Source organism: Miniopterus schreibersii (assembly GCF_964146895.1).
Source record: "Miniopterus schreibersii genome assembly, chromosome: 19".
Taxonomy (NCBI): Eukaryota; Metazoa; Chordata; class Mammalia; order Chiroptera; family Miniopteridae; genus Miniopterus; species Miniopterus schreibersii.
In genome coordinates, this window is record NC_138119.1 from 30714060 (window position 1) to 30741325 (window position 27266).

The following is a 27266-nucleotide window of genomic DNA, read 5'->3' on the forward strand; positions in this document are numbered from 1 at the left end:
AAAAAGATGAAATTATGACCATTTGCGACAACATGGAGGGATCTTGACAGTATTACGCTAAGTGAAATAAGTCAGAGAAGGACAAGAACCATTTGATTTCACTCATATGTGAACTATAAAACAAAAGGCAACCAATGAGCAAACAAAAAACAAACTCATAGACGCACTCAACAGAATGGTGGCTACCAGAGGGCGGAGGGGTAAGAGAGGTAAGGAAGAGGGTCAAGTACATGGTGAGGAAAGGAGACTGGGCTTTGGTGAGCACACAGTGGAGTATACAGGTGTCACATTATAAAGATGTACACCTGAAGTGTATGTAATGTTATTAACCAATGTTATCCCAATAAATTGTTTTTTGAAAATCAAGTTCCAGAATGATACATATAATATGATGTCATTTGCATAATATGTAATATTTTTTAAATGTATGTTTAAGGGTATATAATTTAAAATAATACATCAAGAAATAAGTGACTGAGAGCTATAAAATGGAGAGAAGTGTGGCCAGCCCTTTTGAGAACTTTTGCTGTGAAGGGGGAGAGACCGCAGTAGCTGGAGGGGGAGGTGCAGTGTCCAAGAAGGCCTATAATTTTTTTTTAATGGACGACCCTAGATTTTAGTTGCGTGCAGATGGGAATGAACTAGTAGAGAGACTTAAAGTAAGAATACATAAAAAGCAAATTCCTTCAGAAGGTGAAGCGCGCTCGCGCTGCAGGGGCCCGGGCCTGCGTCTCCTGCTTGAGGGAGGCACAGAACTCAGGGCCTCCGTCTTCCACCTCACAGGGTGGCCGACTGCGTTTAGGACGTTGCTGTTAACTTTTGGCAGGCCGCGGGTTAAGCCTGCCCCTGAAGACGCCGGGGGTCCCCCAGCTTCCCCGGTGGGCGCCTCCCATCAAGCGCACTGGGCCCCCCAGTCTCGCTGCTTCCACCCCGCCGCTCCGTTCTCACGACCCTCCCTCTCCCACACCTGTCCTCGCTTCTCTTGCTCCCCGCCTGGCTCCACGTCTCCCACCAGGGTCTGTGGTCAGACGTCGCCCCCAAGGGCCAGGGCTCCGTGGGGGGCGCTGCCTTGCCCGCCTGCCCCCCCCCCCCCCGCAGACTTCGGGCCCTTGGGAGCCCCGGGGCAGGCGGCCCGCCCAACAGCGCTGTCATCCGCAGGGTCCCGGGAGGGGGGGTGACGGTAACCCCAGCCCCCGGGTGCGCACCTGTCCTGGGAGACAGGCCGACAGCCCCCGGGTGCGGCGGAGACGAGTCTGTTTGCGCGTCCGTGGGCTGGGTCGGACCGTGGGCGCGGCTCTCTCTCGCTCCCCGCCTCTGCCCCCCCCCCGCCCCCCTGCCCCTCTCCCCCTACCCTCCGTGGGTGACGCCCTCTCCCCCCGCAGGGGCCCGAGCCTCACCCCGCCCTCCTCGGCGGGAGCCAACCCGCGCGGGCGGCGGGACGCGGCTGCGGGCGCATAAAACCCGCCGAGCGCCCGCTGCGCCTGGTGGCCGGTCGCTGGCGGGGCGGCGCGGACGGCGCGGACCAGGCCTCCAAGCAGGCGCACGGACGCCCGCTTTCTGCTCCCAGAAAAGCCTAGAGAAAGTGAACGTGGGCTGGATCCGGGACTGCTGCAGCTCCGGGAGCCTTCTTTCCCTTCCAGGACCCTCGGCCTGCACAGCCGCGCCCCTTCTTCCCCCCCAACCCGCCTGCCTGGCGCCTTCCCTTCGCTCCTGGTTCCCCCTGCCGTCGGGGATCAGCAACCTCTCCTCACCGCTCTCCTTCCTTCTCTCTTTCCCTGTCCTCTTAACCGCCCCACCTACTGGCAGCCTTTTCCCTGTCCTCCCTCCTTCTGCTTTCTGTCCCTTAACCTTGCCCTCCCACTCCAGTTCACCCCTAAACTCCACGCACCAAACTCTCCACTCGGCCCTCTCCCTCCTCTCTTCCCTCCCAGCAACCTTCCATCATGGATCCTGAGCCTGCCTGGGCCGCCAACCCCGTTCCCGGGGGCACCCTCTCTGCCCCCAATGCCACCACCCCCTGGCTGGGCCGCGATGAGGAGCTGGCCAAAGCGGAGATCGGAGTCCTGGCCGTGGTCCTGGTGCTGACCACGTGGGGCAACCTGACTGTGCTGCTGATGCTGAGCCAGCAGGGCCGCAAGCGCTCCCGCATGCACCTGTTTGTGCTGCACCTGGCCCTGACCGACCTGGGTGTGGCGCTCTTCCAGGTGCTGCCCCAGCTGCTGTGGGACATCACCTACCGCTTCCAGGGCCCCGACCTCCTCTGCCGGGCCGTCAAGTACCTGCAGGCGCTCAGCATGTTCGCCTCCACCTACATGCTGCTGGCCATGACGCTGGACCGCTACCTGGCCGTGTGTCACCCCCTGCGGAGCCTCCAGCAGCCCAGCCAGTCTACCTACCCGCTCATCGCTGCGCCCTGGCTGCTGGCCGCCATCTTCAGCCTCCCTCAAGTCTTCATTTTTAGTTTGCGGGAAGTGATCCAAGGTTCGGGGGTGTTGGACTGCTGGGCAGACTTTCGCTTCCCCTGGGGGCCGCAGGCCTACATCACCTGGACTGCGTTGGCCATCTTTATCCTGCCAGTGGCCATGCTCACAGCCTGCTACAGCCTCATCTGCTACGAGATCTGTAAGAACCTGAAAGTCAAGACACAGACCTGCAGGGTGGAAGGAGGGGGCTGGAGGACTTGGGGCAGGGCCTCGCCTCCTGCCCCAGCTGTAGCCACGAGGGGGCTGCCATCTCGGGTCAGCAGCATCAGCACTATCTCCAGGGCCAAGGTCCGGACCGTGAAGATGACCTTCATCATTGTCTTGGCCTACATTGCCTGCTGGACACCCTTTTTCAGCGTCCAGATGTGGACTGTGTGGGACGAGAGTGCCCCTGATGAAGGCAAGTGTGTGGTCTGGGTGGGGGGTTGGGGCAAGTGGAAAAGAGCAGGGAAGGGAGAACAGGAGGAGTAGGACAGGGCGGCAGTGCCCCCCAGAGCGCCCTTTCCTGCTTGCCTGCTGTGTCCACCACCATGATCGGGCTGTCCGTCAACCCCACGTCCCTCAACCCCATGTCCCTCACCTGTGTGGAGTGCTTTTCTACTTAGCATGTGCCTCTCCGAGCAAGCAGTGCAGGAGCAGAGTCTTATAAGCGATGTGCTCCCTCAGAAAAATGGAAGCCCTCTGGGGCTCTTTCAGTTGGGCTGAGATTCATTTCTTTAAACGTACTCTCCAGTGCACCCAGTTTGCCTCCACAGCACACTGGGCTCCTGGCTTCCTGTCCCTGAGTCTTTGTCAGAGCCTACCTGTGTCCTTGCCCCTGCCCCCAAATGTCAGCTAAGTTTGTTCCAGGACACAGCAGGCACCTATGACACAACAAGTAGGACTGCCCCTGAGGGGCCAGAAGCCAATGTGCACCCATATCTATAACATAAATGGGGATGGGGCACCTGAACTTGGCCTAGAATCATGGTTATTTTCCCTGCATGTTTTATAGAAGTTGCCTTATCCTAGTTCTACATCCATTAGCAAGTTCAAGGTCTAGGTTTGGAACAAAGACAGTGTCTCTTCTGTTTGGGCGGGTCCTGTCCACCTCTGAAGTCAACTTGGAGCAAACCCAGTAGTTAAAAAAAAAGTCAGTGAGGTAAGACTCTGGGGTCGGGAGTGCCAGGTTCAAGCCTCAGCTGTGCTCCTCCCTGATGAGAGGAGCCAAGTGAACCCCTTCTCCTTCCTAGCCCTGTTTTCTGTTCAGTGAGGGCTGGATTCTTCTCAGATCCCTTCCAGCTGTCCTTCTAAGGCCTCTCGTGCTTCTCTCTTGGCAGATTCGACCAATGTGGTTTTCACCATCTCCATGCTTCTGGGCAACCTCAGCAGCTGCTGCAACCCCTGGATCTACATGGGCTTCAACAGCCACCTGTGGCCGCACCCCTTACGCCTTCTGGCCTGCTGTGTGGGTCCCCGATCCGGGGTGCGCAGGCAGCTCTCCAACGGCAGCTTCTCCAGCCGGCCCACGCTGCTGCTGACCCGCTCCAGCTCCCCGCCCACCCTCAGCCTCAGCCCCAGCCTCAGCCTCAGTGGGACGCCCGGACCTGAAGAGTCACTAAAGGACTCAGAGCAGGTGGACAGGGACAGTGCCACTGAGACTGACATCTTTTAGGGGACGCTCCCTGGAGTCCGGCACTGCCTGTGGGGCTATAGGAAGGTCTCTGCTCATCTCAGCACTGGGTGTAAATGCTGAGAGGGTCAGGGCCGGAATTAGGGGAGCCCAGCTTGAGGCAGTGTGAAAAGGCCAGAATGGCTACCCTGGGTGTCTGGCCTGTCTTCATTTGCTCCCAATCTCACATGCTGAGAGCCAGGGAGACTCAGACTGCCTGCTCCCTGATCCTGCTGTATCCACAGGGCATCTGGGAACACATCCAAGTGGTAGATATGGTGCCCAGATCTGGGACAGGCCTAGGATGGCCCTGTCTGGGGCCCCCCAGGTGGCTGGAACTCAGAGGCTGGTCTTCTACCTTGGCTATTAGGCCCCAACCTGACCTGGCTAGCACATCCAGCCCAGCCAGGAGAGGGGAGAAGTGAAAAACTGTGAGGAGGACCCTATTTGGATCTTAAATTTTTAAATTTTTAAAATTTTATTTTTCGTAGAGGGAGGATTGTTTAATGAAGGAAAGTGAATGGGTCTGGGCACTTTGCTTGCTATGCCCACGTGTCCACTGGAGAGAGATGTAGCACTTAGTACAGCGCCAGGCACTCTGCACATTCAAGTTCCTCTTCTCCCCACACCACCCCCCTTATAGGGTGGGGGCAAAGTGTTGTTTATTTCAGTGGTATTACCCACTGAGGTATGAGGGGGAGGGGAAGGGAGGGGAGGAGGGGACGAAAATGGGCCCCATAAATTTAAGAATGGAAGAAGCCTCAGAGGCAGCAGGGAGGGCTGCTCTCTCTCTTTCTCCCAAGGCACCCAGACAGCTCCTTCCTCTGGGCCTGCACGGAGGAGACGTCTTTTGAGACAGTGTGATGGGATCATGGCTCTGGATTCACTTGAGGCTCTTCAGAGTTTCCACAAAAATAGTATACATGCAGGAACCCAGAATTTCAAATTCGTCTCTGCTTTCAGGTAACTATATGACCTTGGGCAAGTCACCTCCCTCTTTGGGCCTCGATCTCCTCACCTAGAGAACAGAGATGTACTCTAAGGTATTTCTCAGCTCTAAGCTTTCCTGACTTTGCAAGACTGAAAATGACATTATAATAGAGAAACACAGAGGCACTCTAACCAACAGGCTCTAGAAGAATCCTTGGATTTTCATGACAATGACATTTATACTCTGACTCAGTTTTCGTGAGTATGGTCCTTCCATGGCCATACTCTTCATTTTTGCCCTCAATTCTGTGATGCTGATGCTGGGAGAGATGGCAGAGCAGGTAGAATCTGGGGCTTTGCCCTAAATTATCTCCAGTGGGATTTATACCATGGGGTAGCTTTCCTGCCCTAATTCTGATTCTAATCTCAGAGATGGCCTTAATGGTGGGAAGAGCATCAGCTAAAAAGTCAGGAGAACTGGGTCCTGGTCCCATCACCACCCCACCAGTGATGACCAACATAGATGAAATGCTTGCTCTGTCAGTTGTGAGGTTCAAATAGGACTGTGGATGTAGGTGGTCTGTAAGCCCCTGAGCTCTATACTGTCGCTAATCTAATTAGGAGCTCCTGAGCGCAGCTCTAGGAAACGGGTTCAATCTGCCCTCCTCTCCTAGGGAGGCTTCAAGGAATTACTGTGGCTTTGAGGATACACTTTTAAGAGGCCACTCAGCTTTGAGAAGACTCCTTAGGTTTCTTTAAAAGAACTGAACTGACTGTTGTGAGTGAGCAAAGCATTCCAACCCTTCAGCGCTAGAGAACTGGAGGGTGGGACACAGGGCCTAGCCTAGTGAGACAAAGGCTCCAGGAAGAGGAACCACAGTCCTGTCACTGTGCTCTGCTGCCCAGTGAGTCCCTGACATCCAACCACTTCTTTCCTGTCCATCCACCCCAGTGGATCTTAGGAGCCTCCCATGCCAACCTGAGCTGTTGAAGTTGTTCCTCCCCTCACCCCCCTTCAAACCAAAGTACCTGACCCTAGTGCCCAGAGTAAGTACTAAGTAAATCTTTGCCCATCATAATAAATGGGAAATAGAAGGGACACCAGTCTTGTATCCCAAAGGTATGAGTTTGAGCCCTGATCTCACCCTTTTTCTACCTGTACAAATTTGGACAAATTATCCAATCTCTCTGAGCAACAGTTTCCTTATTTGTAAAAAAGAAATAACAGTGCCACCTTGTTGGAAGGATTTGGAAGATTGTAGACAATAGAACACCCTACTGATGTTAGAGAAGATAATGATAGCCTGGCTCCAGGTTGCATCTGGTGGATGGTTTCTAGGGCACTGGCCCCAGAAGACTCTACATTTCCGAGTGGAAGAGAGAAGACTTGGAATCAAGGCTGGCCAGAGCAACTTCTATGTCTACTCTTGCTTTCTATAGCAAATAATACCACTATTATATTTTCAGTTTTACATTGCACACGGGGAATTTACTTGTGGTGGTGGCTTGGACGCCCTCACTCTTCCTTCCATGGAAAGGCCACATTTGGTCTTTTCAGAAAGCTGATGCTGTCCAACGATGACGACAGTGGAGAGCAACTGGACACTGGGCTAGGGTCTCAGGAGCCTGTTCCAGGAGGCTCCTCAAGGAAATGGCAGGTTCTTGTCTGGATCTGTGAATGACAGCTTTTGCAGTATGTGTAGGGAGCTCTCAGGCATTCTGGGACAGCACAGGGCCTTGGAGAGGGTTTAGGGAGGTGGGCTTCTATGGGAAGCAAGGAGGTTCTGTGCTCCCTCAGGCAATCTCATTTTTTAAAAATTGATTTTTAAGGAAAGGAAGAGAAAGAGAGAGAAGAGAAAGCGAAACATCAATCAGTTGCCTCGCTTACATGCCCTGACCCGGGATCAAACCCCCAACTTTTTGGTGTATGAGATGATGCTCCAGCCAACTGAGCCACCTGGCCAGGGCTGGGTCAGTCTTTTTTTTTTTAAAGTTAATTTTTTATTGTTAACTTTATTACAGATGTTCCTTATAGCTAACCCTGGGAGGCTAACTCTCTCTGAAACACAGTACTTCACTCCCTTAGAACCCACGGGGGGGGGGTGCGGGGGGTGCAGGCAGGGCAGAAGATGGCAGGAGGGAGGTAATTGGTTGACTAGGGGGATTTCTCAGAATGGCTTTTTTATGTTGTTTGGTATAGGTCAGTAATTTTCCAGATGAGTCTGTCTGTGCTTTGTATATAAATAGGTCTTTTAAGAGGCTATAGACAGGCAGCAGCAGCTCACTCCTGGGTCAGGAACCAGAGGTGTGGTTGAAATTCACCAATAAAAGCCCTTAACAACCAGGAAATTTCTAGTCATTTTTGTTTCCTAGGGACAATGATAATGGTATAGGCAAACTAAAGTAAAGTGTTGACCTTGAGCAGGGCAGGGGCAAGGGGAAGGTTGAGGGACAGGGAGCCACATTCCTGGGGCCCCTTCACCCAGTTTAAGAAACAAGAGTGTTCTGCAATTTTCCTTGGAGCCACAGGGCGGCAGTGTGGAGCTGAAAGTGGGTCTGAAGCGGTAATAACCGTGGGCCAGGCTGCGAAAGTCACCAGCCTCCCAGCTCTAAGGCCGCACAAACTTTCTCTAAAGTTCTAGAATCTTGGTTTCTCATTTGATCCAGTTCTCCTGAGACACCTGGACACGTTTCTTTCTTACTAAGCTCTATGCATTTGGCAAAGCAAGGCAAAGAGCAAGAGGTTTCTACTGCAGGTGAAAGACTGTGTAGAAATTCCTGCCTGAAAGAGGGAGTGTTTGAAGGAGCCAAAACAAAACGAAACAACACAACACACAGATAAGATGGAGTTATGATAATGTGTTTGGTTTAGAGGCTGGGGGCTTAGTTTAGAAGGCCTCTTGAGAGCCGCTCTGGACCCAGAAATCTGTCCTGATCCCAGGAGCAAAAAACTCACTGATGTTGGGTATAAAATACCTGCTCATCCTAGTGGGTCTAGTTGGCCAATAAGACAGTGTCCCTCATGGAATTCTGCTGAAGTTCTATGGTGGGCATTCTTACTCCTTTAGAATAAGAATTTATTGAAGACAGGTAAAATTTATTCTGATCTACTGTATATTCCCAGTTTATTATTATTGTTATATAATCAACCATCAACTGGCTGCCAGTAGCAAATCAGTGTCTCTGTATCTTGTTCTAAGATAGTTTTGGAGAGGTTTTCATCCAGCTCTCACCCCCAGAGGAACCCAGAGGGAGTGGGGCAGCATGACTGTTCCATGGAAGTTCCGATGACACACAACACGGGAGAAAGGGACTTCACTGTGCTAGAAACTATGCTCCTCGAAGGGTGATTACTCAGACGGGTGACCAGTCCCACAGATTTAGGCAGCTAACCTTCTAAGTTCACAGAAGTATCCCAAGCAAAAGGTCGATTTATTTCTGGCAACGTGGCTAGCAACGACTCTGGGTAACATTTCAAATTGTTAGCTGGCTCCAATCATCAGCTTATTGGCCCAGACTCCTTAGGACATGAAACCAGCCCTTCTCTGTACTTATCAGGGCATCTGAAGAGTCATCTGCACCATCAGCAGTCGACCAGACCTCTGTAGGTCACTTGGAGTCACACTCCCCAAGAATGCCTGCCCCTTATAAGCAGTCAGGGTGGGTGCTAATGTTAACCTCCGTGATATATTTATTTGCTATAACAGGTCATACCTTTGAAGGCAATCATAGCAGACTTCATTAGAGACCTTAATCAGATGGTCGCTGACATTCAGGTCTCTGTTCTCTTTGACAACTCCCTGATCGAGTCTCTCCCCTGTCTCTGAGCCCAGGCACAGACATTTTCCATGCAGTTCAGAGAGCCTGCATCCAGTCAGGCCTGCTCACTTTTCTTCTGCCTTTTCTCCCATCAATAGATTTTCCACTCTCCTTTCTAAATTAACGTCAGAAACCCCTCTCTCTGGGATGTTTTCTCTGATTAGGTCCACCTAATCCTAACAGTCTCGTACCCAGTTTGCCTGTTGACAGGCTCTGGTTTCCCTGCTCTATGTTCACTCCACTCTGTCGCATGCTATTTTGCACACGTTCTTGCCCGTATCTGCAACTAGGTCGTGCGTGCTTTGACTCCACCCACCCAACTCCTCAAGTCGTTTTTCATGCCTGCTCGGCTCCATTCCCAGGGCCTGTCGGGAACCCTGCAGCAGGCAGGCGCTCCGCCTGCGTGACTGGGCTGCAGTGGCCCCCTCCTGGTGTGGGAACTGTGTGGGCAGTGCCCCCCGCGCGGTCTCTCTCGGGTGCACTGTAACGTGTCTGAACCTCTTCGGTTCTCTGTTTATTGTTTTTTCTTTTCAGAAGAGATCAGTAAGATCTCTGGATGCACAGACAGCGTGGTTGTCAGTGTTTGTTCCCCATTCTGCCTTCTAATCAATACTCTCTTTTTCCCCCAGTAAGGAAAGCTTCCTAAGGAGATATCTCAGTCCATTCTGGCTGCCATAACAAAGTACCTCAGTCTGGGTGGCTTAGAAACAACAGAAATTTGTTTCTCACAGTTTTGGAGGCTGGAAGTCCAAAATTGGGGTGTCGGTGTGGGGGGGAGGGCCCTCCTCTAGGCTGTAGACTGCTCACGTTACCCCCGCAAGACAGAAGGGGCTTGGAAGCTCTGTGGGGTCCCTTATAAGGGACTAATCTCATTCACATGAGCGCCACCCTCATGACCTAATCACCTCCCAAAGGCCCCGTCTCCTAATACCATTCACCTTGCAGGTTAGGATTTCAACATATGAATTAGGGGTGGGGGAGGCACAGACATTCAAATCTAGCTGGGGAGGAAAAACAATGGCAGGCTAGAGGGTAGAGGGACGTGTAGATCTGCAAAAATTTCCAGCCCCAGGAACTAAGCCTGAACCTTTTCTTTAGATCGCCTTGGGGAAGGGGAACCTGGGAATAGGAAAGTCGCCCCTTGCTCCCAGGACCAGGGTTAGAAAGTCATTCACAGCCAGCAGATGAGCAAGGTCATAAATCATCTCTAAGGTCTGCCTGCCACTCATCTGGGGCTTGAATTTGGCTAAGAGGATTCCTAGGGTTTCCACTTTGGGAGATGTTTAGCTATAGAGAACAATTTTATTTTTCGTTTTCTGCTTAATTAGCTGTTGGAGAAAGTATAGTGTATATTTCTCTAGCCACTGCTTACTGCATGTAATCAATTTTAAGACGTATTAAGTTAATTCTCTGAGGTTTTCTAGGATAGGATGTCTGCAAACAGTGACAGATTTCTTCCCCCTTTCCAATAGTTCTAGCCTTTATTTTTGTTAAGTGTTTAACTGAATTGCTTAGAACTTCTAGAGCAATTTTTGATAATGAAGGAAAGAGCAGGTTTGTGGACATTCTTACTTTGTTCATGGTCTAATAGGACTATGTCTAGGACCTTACAATTAAGTATCACATGACTGCTGATTTCAGATAAGATATTCTTAATCAGGTTAAGAAAGTGTCTTTTTATTTCTAATTGGTTAAAAAAGAAACAACAAACCAGGAGTGGATATTGGATTTTATTAGATTAAATTTGGAAAGATTTTTCTTATAATGGCAGATTGTGCTGTTGGTTGGTATTTCCTAGGCTCTATTTGTCATCTCTCGTTCATGAGAAACAGTGAATTCAAAGGTTGGATGACAGTAGGTTTCTACATGGACTATTTAAAGTTCTGAAGGCAAAGCAGGATTACTCAGCAGACACAAGTCTGAAAACGGAACACATACCGAGCTGGGCAAGGGGCAAAAAGGAACTGGTGATCACTATTTTATTTAAAACTTTTAAGGAAGTTGTTTATTGAAAATAATTAAATAGCTCAAAGGGTAATTTAATTGTGATATTGCCAAACAGGGCTCTACTATAGCTGATTAAAATCTTTTTTAAACATTTTCAATGGAGACGTCACCACTTTCTCTACTGATATGCTCCGATGTTTTCACGCATAACCTGGAAGTTCTCCTTAACTTCTCATCTGAACCTTTCTTGCTGAGATACAGCCTATTTTTTCCTCTTATGTCTTGTTAAAAAACAGAAAGTAATTTCCCTACAAAATAAGCACAAGAATTTGTAGAGAACTTTACCCCGTTTAAAACAAAACACACCCCCCCCTAAATTCACATGTGCACTTGAGAGCGTTCCACTGGCTCAGCGACAGCAGGGTTCACAAAAGTCTAGAAATTGTGCTTGTGGCTTCTTGGGTTGATATTGACATAATCTGTCCCTTCCTTCATGTTCTCATAGTCCGAGAAAGATTCACGCTTTAGATCTCCTGCGGCTGAAAAGACGACTTGTGTGTAATTCACATCCTTGTAGGCCTTGGGGGAAAAGAGCAGAGAAGTGAAGGTCAAGATCCCTGCCATGTCTGGAGGGGGTAGGACCCCAGGACTACACCCTGCACCCAGAGAGGCTTGCCCTGGGCCAGATGAGAAGGGGCCTGGGTCCCAGGGAGCCACGTCTGAGAGCAGGGCCAGGGCTAGGAGGCAGATGCCCGATGACTCTGTTTCTCCCATCTGCAGGGGATGGATGAATGGGTTTAAGGAAGAAAGCTATAGAGAATCAACTCAAATGAGGTCAGGACTCAGAGCAGTGGCCCAGCGACTGGGGCATGGGGAGAAGGCGGCTTCCCGTTAGCACTTCCATTTTCACAGCCCACTCTGGGCGTTGAATCCGGCTGAGCATCCCGCATCCTTTGCTTGGATGGGCCTTGCGGGTGGGGCTGTGGGTCACCGCCTAACCACCCTCACCTAAGGATGCTGCAGCGACTCAAGAAGCCTCTCCTTCCTTGCACCCATCTCTGTAGCCGGGGCGGCCTGAGCTCTCAGGCCCCAGGCTGCACACGGGGGGCTGGGGGCGCTAAGACTGTCCATTACCTGGCAGGGGGGAGGCGAGCTGCTGGCCCTGTTCGAGGCGTCGGAGCTCTCTGAGGAGGTGTCACTCTCACCTAGGAAGAAATAGAAACTGTCCTTCTTCTAAAAAAAGCTGGAGAGCATTAGGAGAGGACAGAGCCCATGGAAGGGAGATGAGACAAAGACAGAGGCAGAGCAGCGATGCAAAGAGGAGCAGAGAAAAGAGAGAAAGAGCTCCCAAAAGGGAAAGAAGGACTGGAATAGAGAGGGGGGAGAGAGAGCCTCCAAAAATAGGCAGGAACATGGCCAAGAGTCCAGGCACTGCTGCTTTGTCCAGCTCCAGCTGAAACGAACCAGGCTTGCTCGTGCCTGGGTGGAATAAACAGGGCCATGCTGAGACAACATGGCCCAAAGCAAACAGCTCTGGCCTCAGAAGCCAAGGGCACTGCTTCTCGTCTAACCTGTCACTAACTCTAGGCAGGTTACATCTTTTTTCATGCCCTGGTTTTGTCCCTGTAAAACAAGAGGATTGAGCTCCCTGACAACTACAGAGCCTCTGACTCTGGCCAGGCTCTGGTGCAGCTTTGGGGTCATGATGAGGCCAGTGCCTCTCCCATTCCGTTGAAACACTGAGTTCATGTGAGTGTGTTTTCTGGTTCCTGAGAAACAACCAGATCTCTCCAGCCCAAAAGATCAAAGTAGAAGGATGGAGCAGACCCAAATCAATCGAGAGATAAACTAATGGAAAAAGTATGGTCTCTGGTGGGTGCACCTCCAGGGGTAATTGTCTTGCTGCAGAGGTAACAATTTCCTCTGTGTCAATAGTGAGCTGGCGGGCCTCCTAAGCTCTGAGATAGGAAACTAGAGGGCGGTGAGCCTGTCGGTCCACTTCCCAGAGGCAAACATACATTTGAACCATCACCAAGACTCATATTTATTAAAACACCCAGATACCCACAGGGATCTCGGACTGTAGAGAAGGAGCCCGTGGGAGTACGGCAGAGTCAACTTCTGGGACCAGCCAATGACACTGGCCAGATGGCATAATGCATAGTACCAGCCATGGCTGGCGGCAGGCAGTCAGTAAAAGTCTTGGCTCCACCACTAACTGGCCAGGTGAAAGAAAAGATGCCTTAGTAGTGCAAAGACACGAGCAGATATAGTCCCCAAGCCCCCTCTGCAATCGTTCACACGACAAAACCTAGAGGAGCTTAGACCCCTGAAACCCAACAAGTCTGAGCCATGTGACAGGGTGAACAACTCTCTGGAAAATGTGAGGTATTGAGGCCTTTCCTGGGGTGGGTGTGAGAGATCGAGGCTGGGTTTGGCAAGGGCGGGACAGACTTGGGCTGCTGCAGGGAGTCCCCTGGGTGTCCAGACAGAGCAGAATACATTTTATGAGCGCCCCCACCTCCCACCCCATTACTCACTCCTGTAACGGGGCTCAGACACAAGGGTGCTTCTCTCTGCCTGAGTCTCCTTCATCTCCTGGGCAGCAGGTGAGTGGCTGTGGGCATGGCTGGGCCTGGGGGCCTGGAGCCAGGCTCTTTTTAGTAACTGTTCGTTCTCTTTGGCTGGAGGGAACAGGCAGGCACATCCTATTTCTGAGCACAACTCTCATTAGGTAAAAACGATCTTTTCAAGCCTCAGCACTCCTCTACTGCAATGCCCCTCAACTCACTTTGAGAAAAAGCCGTAGTTCCAACCTTGAAGGCCCTCCATGGCCTCCCTCCTTCCTCTCTCGCCTTGCCTCCTCAGCTCCAGCCACCCCAGCCTCTTTGCTCCTGCTGTAATGAGCCAATGCTCCTCCTGTCTCAGGGCCTTTGCAAGTGCAGCCCACTTCCTCACTTCCCTCAAGTTTATACTCAATTGTCAACATCTCAGGGATGCTGGACCATCCTCAATTTGTGTACCCTTGTCTTGCTTTTTTCCTCCCTAGCACTTATCATAATCTAACCCATGTTGGTTGTCTGTACCCCATGGAATATAAGCTACCTAAGGGCAGGGATTTTTGTTGTTGTATTGAATGAATGATTAATGAATGAACGAATGAATGACTAGAAAAGTCTCAACTTCCTTTACTAGAAAAACCTTCATAACATTATCTTGCCCAATCTCCTGTCTTAGCCAAAGAAATGTTTTTTTCCCCCTAATTGTAATGTCACTAGGACACAGCTTTTCTACTTTCCGTTGTAAAGCAGTTCAGGAACTGAAGGTGATCTCTTAGTCTAACCCAACCATACTCCCTTCTGCTGAGATTCAAACCATTTCTTCACGTCCAGTCCTTAGGTGGTGATGGAGAAAATTAATTAGGCCCAGGTTAAATGAGGCCACCCTCACAAGCATTACAGAAGCCTGTCCCTAGGCAGAAGGTCCAGGTAGTGGAAGGACTCTGGGCTGTCATTCCCAACCAGAAATAGGTTGGGTCAGAATGGGGGTTACCAGGTCAGGACGAGGGGCCGTCTGGCCAGTGGATCCTCAAGGTTTTCAAGTGATACTTGGGGGTTCCAAAGGGGCCTTGTTACAGACTTGGGAATGGTCCCTGAGAGTAACTGGGAGGGGAAAGGGCACTGAGCCAGTTACCCATGTATCTGCTGAGCAGGTAGTTGATGGCTGCGATGAGGCAGGCCTGTAGGACAAGGGACACGATTGCGATCACTAAGCCATGCCAGAGCTTCATGTCTCTGTTGGGAAAGGAGAGGGGTCAGAGTTAGAAGGTACAGAGTTGCTAATACAGCTGCAAACCCACCTCTGCCCCGAGCCAGAGGCAGCCCTCTAGAGTTGCTGTGTCTCAGGGCAGCTCCCTTCGCTCTCTGGACAGTAAGCACGGGAACCGGGGCAGGTAGGATGCACGCTTGGAAAGCAACTGTGACAGTTCCCCTGACTGGAACCTCACTCACTCTGTCATCATGGCCAGCTTCTTGCGGGGCAGCCAAGGGTTGTGAGTGGGGCTCAGGCGTTCCCCGTGCAGCAGGAAGAGACTTGAGAGGAGCCACCCTGGGCACCCGGTTTCTAAGTAGCGGTGCCAGCAGGACAGTCTAAGAGACCTGCAGGAGGCAAGGCAGCTGGTCAGGGGCGCTGGCCTCACGTAAACCAATTCTCCTCAGGCAAACTCAGCTGCTTGGAGGTCATGTGCTCTCCTCTCCCAGGTGTCAGGCCTTCGAATCTACAAAACAGGCAATAGCATCCATCACTGAGCCCCCAGCACACCCGCCACCCTACCCAGTTCACACAACATGGGGCCTCGATGCCATTCCCTCCTGTGTAATGAGCACCGTGAGGCTCGGCGAGCTGAGGGCCGTGTCTGAGGTTTCACGCTGGCGGTGGCCAGGCCCGGGTTTGAGCCCTAAGTCCATCCTACATGCTCGGCCATTCCTCTCTGCTCCCGGAGAGTCTTAACCCGCTGCCTGAAGCACAAAGGGTCCAACTAGAGCAAATACATTGGGTGAGAGGCTTTGAAGAAGTTCAAACTTACACCACACACACACACACACACACACACACACTCACACACTCACACACACACACACACACACACACACATATGACTTCACTGAGATCTAGGAACAGGACTGTAGTTGCCATTACACCTCTGTGAATATGTTCATTTAAAAATTAGCTTGTGAATTCCATCAACATGTGCTGAATATGGATTCAGTATAAGACAAAAAGGATAACTGAAAGCCTTTGAAATGATATTTACAGAGCCCTGAGCTGGGGCCCTATCACTGTCCACTGTCCTGATGCAGATGTGAACCTTAAAAAGCCTTTACTGCCATCAAGGTTCATTTTCCCAGCCAGGGTTTCCTAGTGCTCAGGGCAGTGGGGAAAGACCTGAAAATTTTGTTTTATTTGTAGTTCTCACACTGGGGATTTCTAGGATCAAAATTTGGATCAAGAGTCTGGAGGGAGGGTAGGCAGTGATGGGGAGAGAGGGTGTGGGGTTTGCCACCACGCCTCTCCAGGGCTGTGGGTGCAGGCCAGCTGGAAGTCTTCGACAGAAATGCCACCATCTCCCCCACACCCTTCACACACCAACAAGCTGGTCCTTGGAAGGACTTCTCTGCGAGAGTTCAAAGGTTGGGAGCAACACTGGACCAATTTATTCATCTAAATGGCTGAAGCCCCCTCTTTCTGGCATAATATATTCTAGACACTTCTCCCAAGAAACCTAACTCTATCTATCTTTGCTTTTAAGTTAAATGAGCAAAGTATACCTACCATTGTCCCTCCCAAAGAGTTCTATTTAGTTTGATTTATAAGGATGGATTCGGGATCCAGACATGACTTGTGTATTTTGCATGGATGTAGCATGTGGGATGGGTGTGGAGTAGATGGGGTAGGGGGGGAGAGTGGGAATGTTCTAGATGAGAGAATTCCCCTTCCTGTCTGTATCAGAGCCCTCCTGCTTTGTCCTAGCACCCACCACTGCATTGCCAAGAAGCACCAGGCGGTGAGCACAAGGGCTCCTGGGCTCCTTCTGTAGGAGGGCAGCCATCAGCTCACTGAGGTGCTGGTAGGAAGGGGCCGCAGGTGGCCGGAACACTGTCCCAGATGGCAGCTACGAAGGACTTCAGGAAATTACCAGTGTCCTACCTCCCCGAAGTCTACAGACAAATAGATAGAAAATCCAATATTTGCCAATGATCAGCGAACTCCAGAAAGAAAGCTCCAAGTGACTGTGCACAAAATAAAAACTGCAAAGCTAAGACGCTGGAAAGAAAACACACAGAAGTGATCGAGATAAAGCAAGAGGGATTTTTTAGGAAAAACAACGATCTTGACAGATTTGGTGACTTGATTGAAAAAAGGGCATGAAGCTCAGTCAGTGTGGCTCAGAAGTTGAGAGTAGACCAAGGAACCAAATGGTCACCAGTTTAATTCCCAGTCAGGGCACCTGCCTGGGTTGTGGGTCTAATAATCCCCAGTAAGGGGTGTGCAGGAGGCAGCTGATTGATGATGTTTCTCTCTCATCAATGTTTCTCTCTATCCCTCTCCCTTCCTCTCTCCGTAAAAATCAATAAAAACATATTTTTTAAAAGGGGGCATAGATATGCTTTAGTACAGATACTTCTCAGGTGAATTTCTGGGAAGACTGATTTTTCGGGCAGCTGCAAAAGGAAGACCAGACTTTACCAGGAGAGCTTGATTGTGACACAAAAAGACATAAAAATCATGGAAAACAGACGGAGCTGGGCCAGTGTGGCTGCGAAATCAACAGTGTTCCTTTTTTTTTTTTTTTTAATATATTTTATTGATTTCAGAGAAAGGAAGGGAAAGGGAGAGAGAGATAGAAACGTCAATGATGAGAGAGTCATTGGTCGGCTGCCTCTTGCATGTCTCCTGCTGGGGATCGAGCCCACAATCTGGGCATGTACCCTGACTGGGAATCGAACCCCGATCTCCTGGATCTTAGGTTGATGCTTAACCGTTGAGCCACTCTGGCCAGGCAACAGAGTTCCATTTTTAAGGCACTAGCTGCTTTACTGCATGTTTAATGTCTCATTTGTCCTTAATCACTAAAATCATTCTCCCTCCCCCAGCGAAGGGGGTGGCCAGAAGGCTACTAGGGCTGTGTTCTGATACCACACTCAAAGTTTTAATTTTTAAAGGCTCCTCTTACCCTTTATTTATTAAAGATTAAACAGTGAATAGATATTGGTAGTAAAAGAATTAAAAATACAAATAAGCAAAGCATTTTATAAAGTCACCTCGAATTTTATTTCATGAAATCGTCCATATTTTTTCATAAACATACTTTGTGAATGTGTATGTAAAAATATATATATATGTACACAATCTTTTTAAAACATGGGCTCATACTAATTAGCAGCCTTGTCTCTTCACTTAATGTAGTGTAAATATACTTTGAGATCAGAAAAACCTCCATTTAAAAGCCCCATCTGGGGCCCACAGACGGAAGCTGGTGCCTGGTGGTTCTGTTTGATGATGCGCTTTAAAGTTTTAGGGGCGTGTACTCTTCAGGGCGTTTGAGTTCGCCAGCCTTGACTTTTAGAGAATCGCTTTAAATTCCTGCTACCACTTTGTCAGTGTTTCTTAGTGGTCTCTGGCGTTCAGAGCCAGGCAGGTCCTTGTTGTCTAGAACAGTTTTGCACACTGCGGGACATTTAGCATCCTGAGAGATCACCAATGTAACAGGCCAATGCAGCAACCACAATGACCAAATGTGACCCCACATGTGTATTTCCAAGGGCCCCCCTGAGGCAGGTGCCGTTGCCCCCAATTGAGAGTCATTGCATTACACCAATGTTACATTCTTTTAGATCCAATACTTATTTGGCTCCTTATACAAAACTAGATTGCCTAGACTTCACTGCATCATTTTAATATATATGAGCAGCTTGCTAGCCAAATGACACACAGACCCTGTGCCAGGATATAGCAGAGCAGTCAGACAGGGTGAAATATGGATCCAAGTTCTGTTCCCTCCTAGATGTGAATTATTAAACTTCTCAGTGCCTCAGTTTCTGTACCTGTGCTATGGGGAGAAGCATAGTATCTGCCTCCCAGAGTTCTTGCGTGGGCTTGGCGAGGGAGGCTGTTTGTAGCGACCTTTCTACAACACCAGGCATGAGGAAAACACTCAATAATTATTAGGTGTCATTCAACCTAAAACATCAAAATGGCAACTAGAGTAGAGCTATTAAAATTGGGTTGGTCTATTTTAGGAAACTTGAGTGTTCGTTTCGAGTAGTTTGGAGATAAGATCCAGGACAGGATGAGGTATGGAAATTATGACAGATGTCATTATTTCAGTGGCTAATGGCCCTTAACCACAACGAGCAGGTTGTTTCTTGGGGTCTAATTGCAGATTGCTGATCAGACGGTTTCCAGAAACATCTGCTCATTTGCACGAAAACATACCCAACACCTGGGAAACAAGCAAGTGAAGGTGATTCTGCTGTGAAAACTCTGCTGGACCCCTCAGCCCATCATCAGTATGGGGACCGTCCTGCCCTCTTGCACACGCTGGGTTCTGGTGCCCAGGCCCAGGCTAATGTAATAGCCCACCAGGCGCCTCAAATCCGCCCATCAGCAGGGCACCAAGAGCATTTCTTCTGTTCTCTCTAGACCTGGGTGGAAGTCCTGAGACCCCAGTCAGGGCTGGATCCCACGTTATTGTCCCCCCCACTGATACAGGAGCTCTCGCGGCATTCCTAGTGATGCAGCGAACCGCCCGACGTGAAGCAGCGAGGACGCGCCGGGCCCTTTCCTGCCTGGCGCCGGCTTTCTTTGGATAGAGTCGTTCTAGAAAGGGTGGTTTAAAACAGGAGCACAACAGGAGATGATTTATATGAAAATCACGTAGACGAAGTAATCGCAATCAATATTGTGAAGCTGACTTTACCAATCTTTTAATATTAAGTAGCTTTAACATTTTTAAAGCTTTTATAACGATTACTTGGCAATCTTCATTAATTAATTGTTTTAAAAATTAATAATTTGCCCTGGCTGGGTGGCTCAGTTGGTTGGAGTGTTGTCTGGTACACCAAAAGGTGGCGGGTTCGATTCCCGGTCAGGGCACATACCTAGGTTGCAGGTTCGATCCCTGGTCGGGGTTCCTAGGGGAGGCAGCTGATCAATGTTTCTCTTTCGCATCGATGTTTCTCTCTCTCTTTCCCTTGCTCTCTCTCTAGACAAAGCCAATGAACATACCCTCGGGTGAAGATAAAAATAAATTAATAATTTGATCTGGAACATGGCTTATGGTATAGTGGAAAGACGGTGACACAGGGCGACGAGAGCCTGGCGTCTCTCATCGTAGAAGTCCCTTCCAGGCCCTGCTGAATTGAGGGGCTCGGCAAAGTATCCCCAAGGCTCTTTCTAGCCCTAAGCATTCTGTTCTTCAAAGACTAGGGTGGAGGAAGGGAAAAGGGAAACAAAGGCAGATGGCAACAGAATATTTTAAAAGAAATAAACCTTTGTTTCCATTTTATCATTTCACACAGCCTCCTCCCCATTACTAGACCTTTCTCTCCTAATTAATATGCAGTTCTGAATCAAGAAAAGGAGGGCACATAAATAAACGGAACCGAATGAATGAATATAACCATAGAAACCGATAAAAATTGAGAGGCTGTTAAGGATTTTTTTTTTAAATCTCAGCAAATTTAATGATTTCCTAGAAAATTATAAATTAGCAAAATGGATTCCACAAGGCACAGAAAACTTAAACAGATAAACACCAAACAAAACAACAAGAAGGAGTTTGGGAAGCAGCCTGGTATCTTGCCGCTGAAGGCAGATCCCTGTAACTTGGAGTCGGGCGGCTGGGTCCGCGCCCCAGCTCATTCTCTGCCAGAGCTTGGTCAGCTATTTACCCTCTCAAGGCCTCAACTTTCACATCTGTAAGATGGGAACAGTACTGACTGATTCCCAGATGAATATAAATGGCACCTACTTCTGAGGGTGAAATAGATGTGACGTGGGAAGTAGTCATTATAGCTTTTGTCACATAGTAATAAGCATCCAATAAATGACAGCTATTACTATTTAGAAATTGAAAGTATTATCAGAATTATCTGCTAAAAGCCTGTGTCCATATACTCGTTTTACAAATGAGTGACTTGAAACTTTTAAGGAACATATGATTCGTGTGCTACATAAGCAGACCCAGGGCACAGGGAAAGATGGGAAACTCTCCAGGCTCATCTCACTCATGAATACAGAAGTGAGTATATAATAATATCAAAGTTACTTTAGGGATGTCCAGGATCCAATTCGTACAATGAGGAAAATGAATGGGGAGTATTTTCTGTGGGCTTTCCTCCTCTTGCTCTACAGGAATAGACCTTATCACCATTTCCTAGACAAGGACACCAGGAATTTACTGAGAAATCTAAAAGACTTTAATAGAAAGACATGTTTCAGATTGGAAAACTAGAAGACTAAAAATAAAGTCAATTTGAAGTGGATTTCTTGGTTTCATTTAATTCCAATCAAAATTACAGTGAGGAATTTTGCTCAACAAGGCTGAGCCACTTGTCTTGGTCCCGGCTCTGGAAGAGTCAAAATTCAAACTCAAGCCCGTCTGACTTCAAAGCCTAACTCTCAATCATTACAAGGAGCTGCCTTTCATGTAATATAAATACAGCATCAATAAATCAAATTTAAAAGTAGTGATCTCAGTAAGAACTAAAAAACATTGGTTAAAATCGAGTACTCATTTCTTATTTTTAAGTTCAGAAAATAAAAATATGAGGATTGTTTCTAATTCTAATAAAGAATATGTCTTCTATACCAGTAATCAACATCTTACCAAATGGTAAAATATTTTAGCCATTATTTGAGGACAAGGATGTCTGCTGTAACCATTTTTAAAAGTTAGTCCTGAAAATTCTAATTCCTGGAAGTTTGAAACGCCTCCAACCTTCAACCCACGATAATAAGGACATTGAATATTTATTGAGCATGTTCTGTGCCGCAGACGTTTACACATATTAACTCATCCGATTCTCACAACCACCCTGGAAGGTAGATATATTGTTATTTCTATTTTACAGAGGGCAAAACTAAGACACAGAGAGGTTAAGTAACTTGCTCAAGATAATGAGAAGATTTAATGGGACTTTGTGCCCAGGTGAGCTGGCAGTGAAGCCTGAGCTAATAACTGATGCATGAAAGTATAGTTTTGGTCAAGGAGAAGTCAAATTCATCCTTATTTGCAAAATATGTGATTTTATACCTAGAAATCCCCAAAGAATCAATTGAAAAACTAGTGAAATTAATGAGACTGCTCAGAGAAGTCCTGAGGGCATGAGAAATATTCTAAAATTCCCAGCTATTCTTTCCATTATTCTAGTAATAGCCAGTTAGAAAATAGAATCGGGGGGAGGGGGAACCATGAGCCTTAGCAACCATTACAATAGATATATTGAAGAATAATTTTATAAGAAAGTTATTTTGAAGAAAATAATAGGAATTTACTGAGAAATCTGAAAGACTTTAATAGAAAGACGTGTTTCAGATTGGAAAACTAGAAGACTAAAAAGAAAACCAATTTGAAGTGGATTTCTTGGTTTCATTTAATTCCAATAAAAATTACAGTGAGGAATTTTTGATAATTTAAAATTACTCTAAAATTTACCTGGGCAAAAATAATAACCATCAAGAAGAACTAAAACATATTTGAAAAGGAATTGTGATGAGCTGGATTCCTAACTACCATTTCTTAAGAGTAGCATAGATTTGAAAAAAATATGCCACTATCTAGAGTAAACATATCACAAAAGTGGCTCACAAAGCACGCAAGGAGAGGAAAGGGCTATTTAAGAAATGTTGCATGTAGGATAATGAAAGAGAAATTAACTATTTTCTCTACCTATAAGGAAAGAGAAAATAACTTAGATCCAGAAAAACAAATTTCAAGGCAATTAAGGAAGTAAATATTTTTAAATTGAGATAAAAATTAGAAGGAAATAGGATGAACTATTCACACATTCAAAAATATTTATTAACTCCCCAGCTGGGAGAAAACTTTCTCAGCTTATATGCAATGGAAGAAACCACAAAGCAATACAAGAAAAATAGATTGAGCTCTAAAATATCAAAACTTGATATGTTAAAATTTAAAAGCAAACAGGAAAAAAAACTAGCAAAATTATGTGCAACACATAATTGAAAAAGATTTTGCATCTTTTTTGAAACGAAAAAAAAGTAAATGGATAAATGGTGTGGAACAAATGATAAAAGGATGAATGGCGTGGACCCAGAGGAATCACAAGCAGTCCAGGAAGGGAACAAAGCTATTATTGCAGGACAGCTACAGCCACCGCTGGTCACCAAAGTGAAAAGTGGGCAACGATCCAAGTGAGAAAACAGGAATTAAACAAACGAGGGTGAGGTGTGGAAGAAGTGTTACACAGACACTTAAAATTATGCTGAGGAAGAATTAATCCGGGGAAGAAGTCTGTTCTGTGAAAAAGCACAACACAGCTATATGGTGCTACATACAATATAATCAGGGCTCAAAAAGTAAACGTAAGAAAAAGGAAAATTTGTAATGAAAGGAAACTCTGGGTCATTAAACAGTTTGTCTACCATATCAGTTTAGTAATAACTCCCCCCAAATCACCTGATTCAGTTCACCAAATCCAGAATAGTTCATTGACAATAATTTTGCCTATAAAATATAGATTTATTCATGAATATAAGTTTATGGAAATTGGGCATTTCATTTAATGTACTTTGTTCAGAAGGGGGAAATGGGAGAAAATATGCCTAAACGTTAACAAAACTGGGTATACTGGGATTGATGTTTTATTTAATTCTTTATACTACCTATCTCTGTCAACACTCTGTGTTTATTTTTATACTGTCTGTTAGGGTCAACATTAACATGCACCTTTTTGCCAATCAGGGAGAAAATAATGTTTTAAGAGGAATGAAACAAGCTCAGAAATTTTGTGGCTCAAATGAGCATAATACCGAATTTACCTATATACAAATGTATGTACATCTAACCCGTGCCCCGCCGTGTTTCTAGAACATTGAGATAAGCAGCTGGATCCACTTGTTTCTGCACTCGGACCCATCGGGCGTCCACGGGGCGGCCTGCGCGCAGGGGCCGTGCGAGGCGCCCTGGCCGCTGGAGGGGAGGCCGTCGGGGCACCGACGCGTTGCGTGCTCACTGTGTGCCGGCCTCGTGCAAAACATCTTGCGTAAACCATCTTATTTAATCCCCGGAACAGCAACCTTCTGAGGTTGATACTATCAGTGCCCCCATTTGACGGACGAGAAAACCAGGCTCTAAGCCCCCACGGAGGAGACAGAATCCACACCCGGGCTGTGGGGGCCAGAGCCTTCCTCACCCTGCACACAGGATTTAAGTTTAGCCAAGAGCCTGGTATATGCAGGTGACCCTTGAACAACACAGGTTTGAACTGTGTGGATCCTTATAGATGGATTTTTAAAAAATAAATACTATAAATGTGTTTTCCTTGTGATTTTCTCAGTAACATTTTTTCCCTCTTGCTTACTGTATTGTAAGAATACAGTACAGAATACATAAAACATACAAAATATGTGTTAATCCAGCGATTTGCAACGGGTGTGCCACAAGAATTTTTAAAAACATGCAATACCTGACTGTTTAATCAGGGGCACTGATCTCCTTTCCCTTAGATTGTCAAATTAAAAAAAATGACAATGACCAACACGATAGCTGACCAGAGTGAATGAATAAAATTTATACCTATTTTTTTTGCATATCAGTAAAAATATTTTTCGGTGTGCTGCAGAATTTTAGTAATTAGTTTATGTGCCATGAGATGAAAAAGGTTTGAGAATCGCTATGTTATCTACTGTTTATGTTATTGGTAAGACTTCTGGTCAACAGTAGGCTATTTGTTGTTAAATTTGGGGGGAGTCAAAAGTTATACTTGGATTTTCAACTGGTGGGGGGGGCGATCCGCACTCCTAAACCCTATGTTGTTCAAGGATCAACCGTATAGGTGCTCACCAGGGGGTGACCCTCAGACAGGAACAGAGAATCCCACCCGTAATTGGCCTAGCTGTATAACCCGCCCATGTCCATAAGGCCCTGTAAAAAACTGGGCTCACTCCTGATCTTCATTTCCCATGTACAAAACCATATGGTCCCAGGAACTCCCTGGTACCAACAGTCCCTGACCCTATGACTGTCCACCCACCAGGGGACAGAAAAGGTGAAAATATCCAGCCATGAGTAGGGAGGAGGGGTGTCTGCCAAATACCATCAGGGAGGGGACGGCAGAGGCCTAGGGTGTTACCTTTGTTCTGGGCATCAGAGAAATCCTCTCTGGATACCCTTCAGTGCTGGTCACCATGGCAGGGGCATCCCCCCACCCCGGGTGGTTGGGACACATCTGGAAGAATAGGAAATGGGAACCTGCGTCAACATTCCTGCTGGGCAGCTTTTAAAATGCAGCCACCGTGGGCGTGTCACTTCCTCTTTCCGAGCCTGTTTCCTGGTTTATACGCTGAGGGGGGTGGGCTAATAGATCTAATCTGACGTTTTGTTGTTCTAGAATCTCTCCTCCTAAAATGGACATAGAGGACAGATACTCCAGTTACCCAGAAATAGCAACTTCGAGTTTCAACCAGATGGGCCTCATCCCTAGTGACACATATTCTAAGTGCAGCACCGACAATCTTTTAGGAGGAAAACAAGTTATCCAAAATTTCTAATTAGTAATTTTGGGGAAAGCTGTTTTGCGAGAAAATAACAGAGGTGAATGCACCTTGGTAATGTGGGGGAAAGCATTTTTACAAGCAGTGACTTGAAATGAATGAAACCTTGAATGCTGCTTAGTTCCAAGAGGAAACCAGCAATTATACAAAGGATGCCAGCAGCGTAAGCAGTACTCCTGGGTTCCTTTGCTAATTGCCACAAAGCCCCAGGTGAGCTGAAGGGCCAAATTGTTCTGTTTCATTGATTGCCCAACTAAATTTCAGAGAAAGTAAGCACCTTCTACAGATGCGGCTATTTGTGAGCACTTGGGTGGCTGGGACCAGGACTTGTCCATATTCTACACTCCACAGTACTTAGAGATAATGTGTGGGGGAAACACTTCCTAACATTCTGTGCACACTGCAATTAAACCGATTTGCATATGATAAATACTGTTTAATCTTGGGGAAGCCACTTAATGTCCCAGAGTCGAAGAGGGAAGTCAAATGTTTCCCTTACCGAATTTGTCAAGAGGGGTAGAGACTCTGGAAGCTTCCAGCACTGTTCCTCCCTCGTTGGGTGTCAGCACGTGTTTTCTGACTCCCATTTATAATATTTTTAAATTGCCAGGCTGGTCCAATTCCCTCCACATATCCCAGTCCTTTGCAGCTCAGAATGAATCTTAAGGAAAAAACCCCTGCAAGGAGATATTCTCAGGGCTCTGGTTCCCAGTAAAGGAGAGTAATTAATTAATAGCTACTATTGGAGCACTGTACTGAGCACTCCATGTGCATTGTCTGTAATCCTCATAGCAACACATAGTAAGGTGGGTGGTTTTATGCCCATTTCCCAGATGAGGAAACTGAGGCTTACAACAGGTTAGCAGAGTTCTGTCTGGATCCAGAGTCGTCCATCTCCTAGCCAGATCCCTGATGGCTGCTGCTGCTACTGCGGACAGACCTCTGGTCTCAGGGGCAAGAGATTAATGTCATAAAGAGCAAACTGCAATTGAATTCCACATCCTGCAATGTCAACACATCAGTGAAGAATCCCCCTCTGAAACCTCTACATATACATGGTTACCAGCACACACACATTCCTCAAAATCATTTAAAATCCTACCTACCCCGGCAATACTCACCTCCGGGACCATGAGCAAGGTCTGACCCCAGCCTGTGTTTCTGCGCTGTCCTGATGGAAACATCTCCCCCCACCCCCAGCCCCACCCGGAAGCTTCTGTCACTGGTGGTCAGTCACAAACGTTTCATCACTTCCACCAGGGTGGGGTCTGCCACTCATAAGATAGTGATCTAGCTCAGCTGAGTAGAGGAGGGCGAAGCCACAAATAACACCTCCTCTTTTAGCAGGCCCTGCTCCTTCATGCAGACCGTTCACTAGACGGGGGAGATGCGCAGCCTCTCCATGTGAGCTCACATTTAAATACCACAAATATGCACACCACCTGGTAGAGTGGAAGAGCACTGGGGGAGGAGTCAAGAGGCCTGGGTTCAAGTCCCAGCTCTGGCACAAAATTGCTGCCCGAGCTCAGACAAATCACTTTCCCATCAGGGCACCCATGTCCTTCCTCTATAAAATGAAGAAGTAGGTTTCTAGATATTAGCAAAGGTCCCTTCTGACTTGGCTCATGTCAGAATTTGTGTCTGAAGTGACTGTAGATTGGGACAGTGTGTGTGGGACGGGTGGCAACTGCTAAGGATAATTTTTCAAGGACAACTTCTTTGCCATTGAACGTTGAATTAGGCCAACCTGAGACGGCTGTTGCAGCTGCGCAGAGTGACATCCTACCTGGGATCTCCACACCCCCTGGGTTTGCCCTGCCCATATCAACATACACTTCTCTCTGCTCCTAACTCTGTCGAGCCTCTAAGTAAGTAATTCCGGTTACAGTTAACCTACGGGAATCAAGCCAGGATTCATGACTCCCTACTTTTTACATGAGTCCAGTGTAGATGTGTTAACAAGTAGAGCTGTGTAACGTTCACACCGCTCTGCTCGTGTGTGTGGACCACTCTAGGATGAGAACCTTCCACGATGCCACTCCAGTGCTCACAGTATTGGGTAGTTGTTAAGGATCTTTGAACATGACGTGTTTTGGGTCGTCCACGCATACTCTCATCAGGGTAGTGTTGCAACA

At 47.6% G+C, this 27266-nt stretch overlaps 2 protein-coding genes across 3 annotated transcripts; one reads left to right on the forward strand and one right to left on the reverse strand.

Moving 5' to 3' along the window:
• Positions 1 to 1943: 1943 nt before the first annotated feature.
• AVPR1B (arginine vasopressin receptor 1B) lies at positions 1944 to 4709 on the forward strand (the record flags this gene model as incomplete). Of its 2 annotated transcripts, XM_081121591.1 has the most annotated exons (3): positions 1944 to 2889; positions 3803 to 4098; positions 4626 to 4709. In XM_081121591.1, the coding sequence occupies 3 exons, from the start codon at positions 1944 to 1946 to the stop codon at positions 4707 to 4709; spliced, it is 1326 nt and encodes a 441-aa protein (XP_080977717.1). The 2 variants fall into 2 exon arrangements, with proteins under 2 accessions (XP_080977717.1, XP_080977718.1); XM_081121592.1 differs by lacking the exon at positions 4626 to 4709 and having other exon boundaries at positions 3803 to 4137.
• A 5890-nt stretch (positions 4710 to 10599) lies between these two features.
• On the reverse strand, positions 10600 to 26298 carry RHEX (regulator of hemoglobinization and erythroid cell expansion). Its single transcript, XM_081120804.1, has 6 exons — positions 26253 to 26298; positions 14841 to 14987; positions 14524 to 14624; positions 13371 to 13514; positions 11965 to 12035; positions 10600 to 11409 (listed from the first exon to the last, which is right to left on the reverse strand). The coding sequence occupies exons 2-6, from the start codon at positions 14849 to 14851 to the stop codon at positions 11266 to 11268; spliced, it is 471 nt and encodes a 156-aa protein (XP_080976930.1). The 5' UTR covers positions 14852 to 14987; positions 26253 to 26298; the 3' UTR covers positions 10600 to 11265.
• Positions 26299 to 27266: the final 968 nt, after the last annotated feature.

What these genes read in the sequence shown, in the direction of transcription:
- RHEX (XM_081120804.1), bottom strand. An exon ending in CCTGCTCAGCAGATACATGG is followed by an intron (nt 13,515 to 14,523) that starts GTAACTGGCTCA and finishes TGTTCCCTCCAG; the next exon opens with CCAAAGAGAACGAACAGTTA. An exon ending in GCTCGCCTCCCCCCTGCCAG is followed by an intron (nt 11,410 to 11,964) that starts GTAATGGACAGT and finishes TTTTCCCCCAAG; the next exon opens with GCCTACAAGGATGTGAATTA.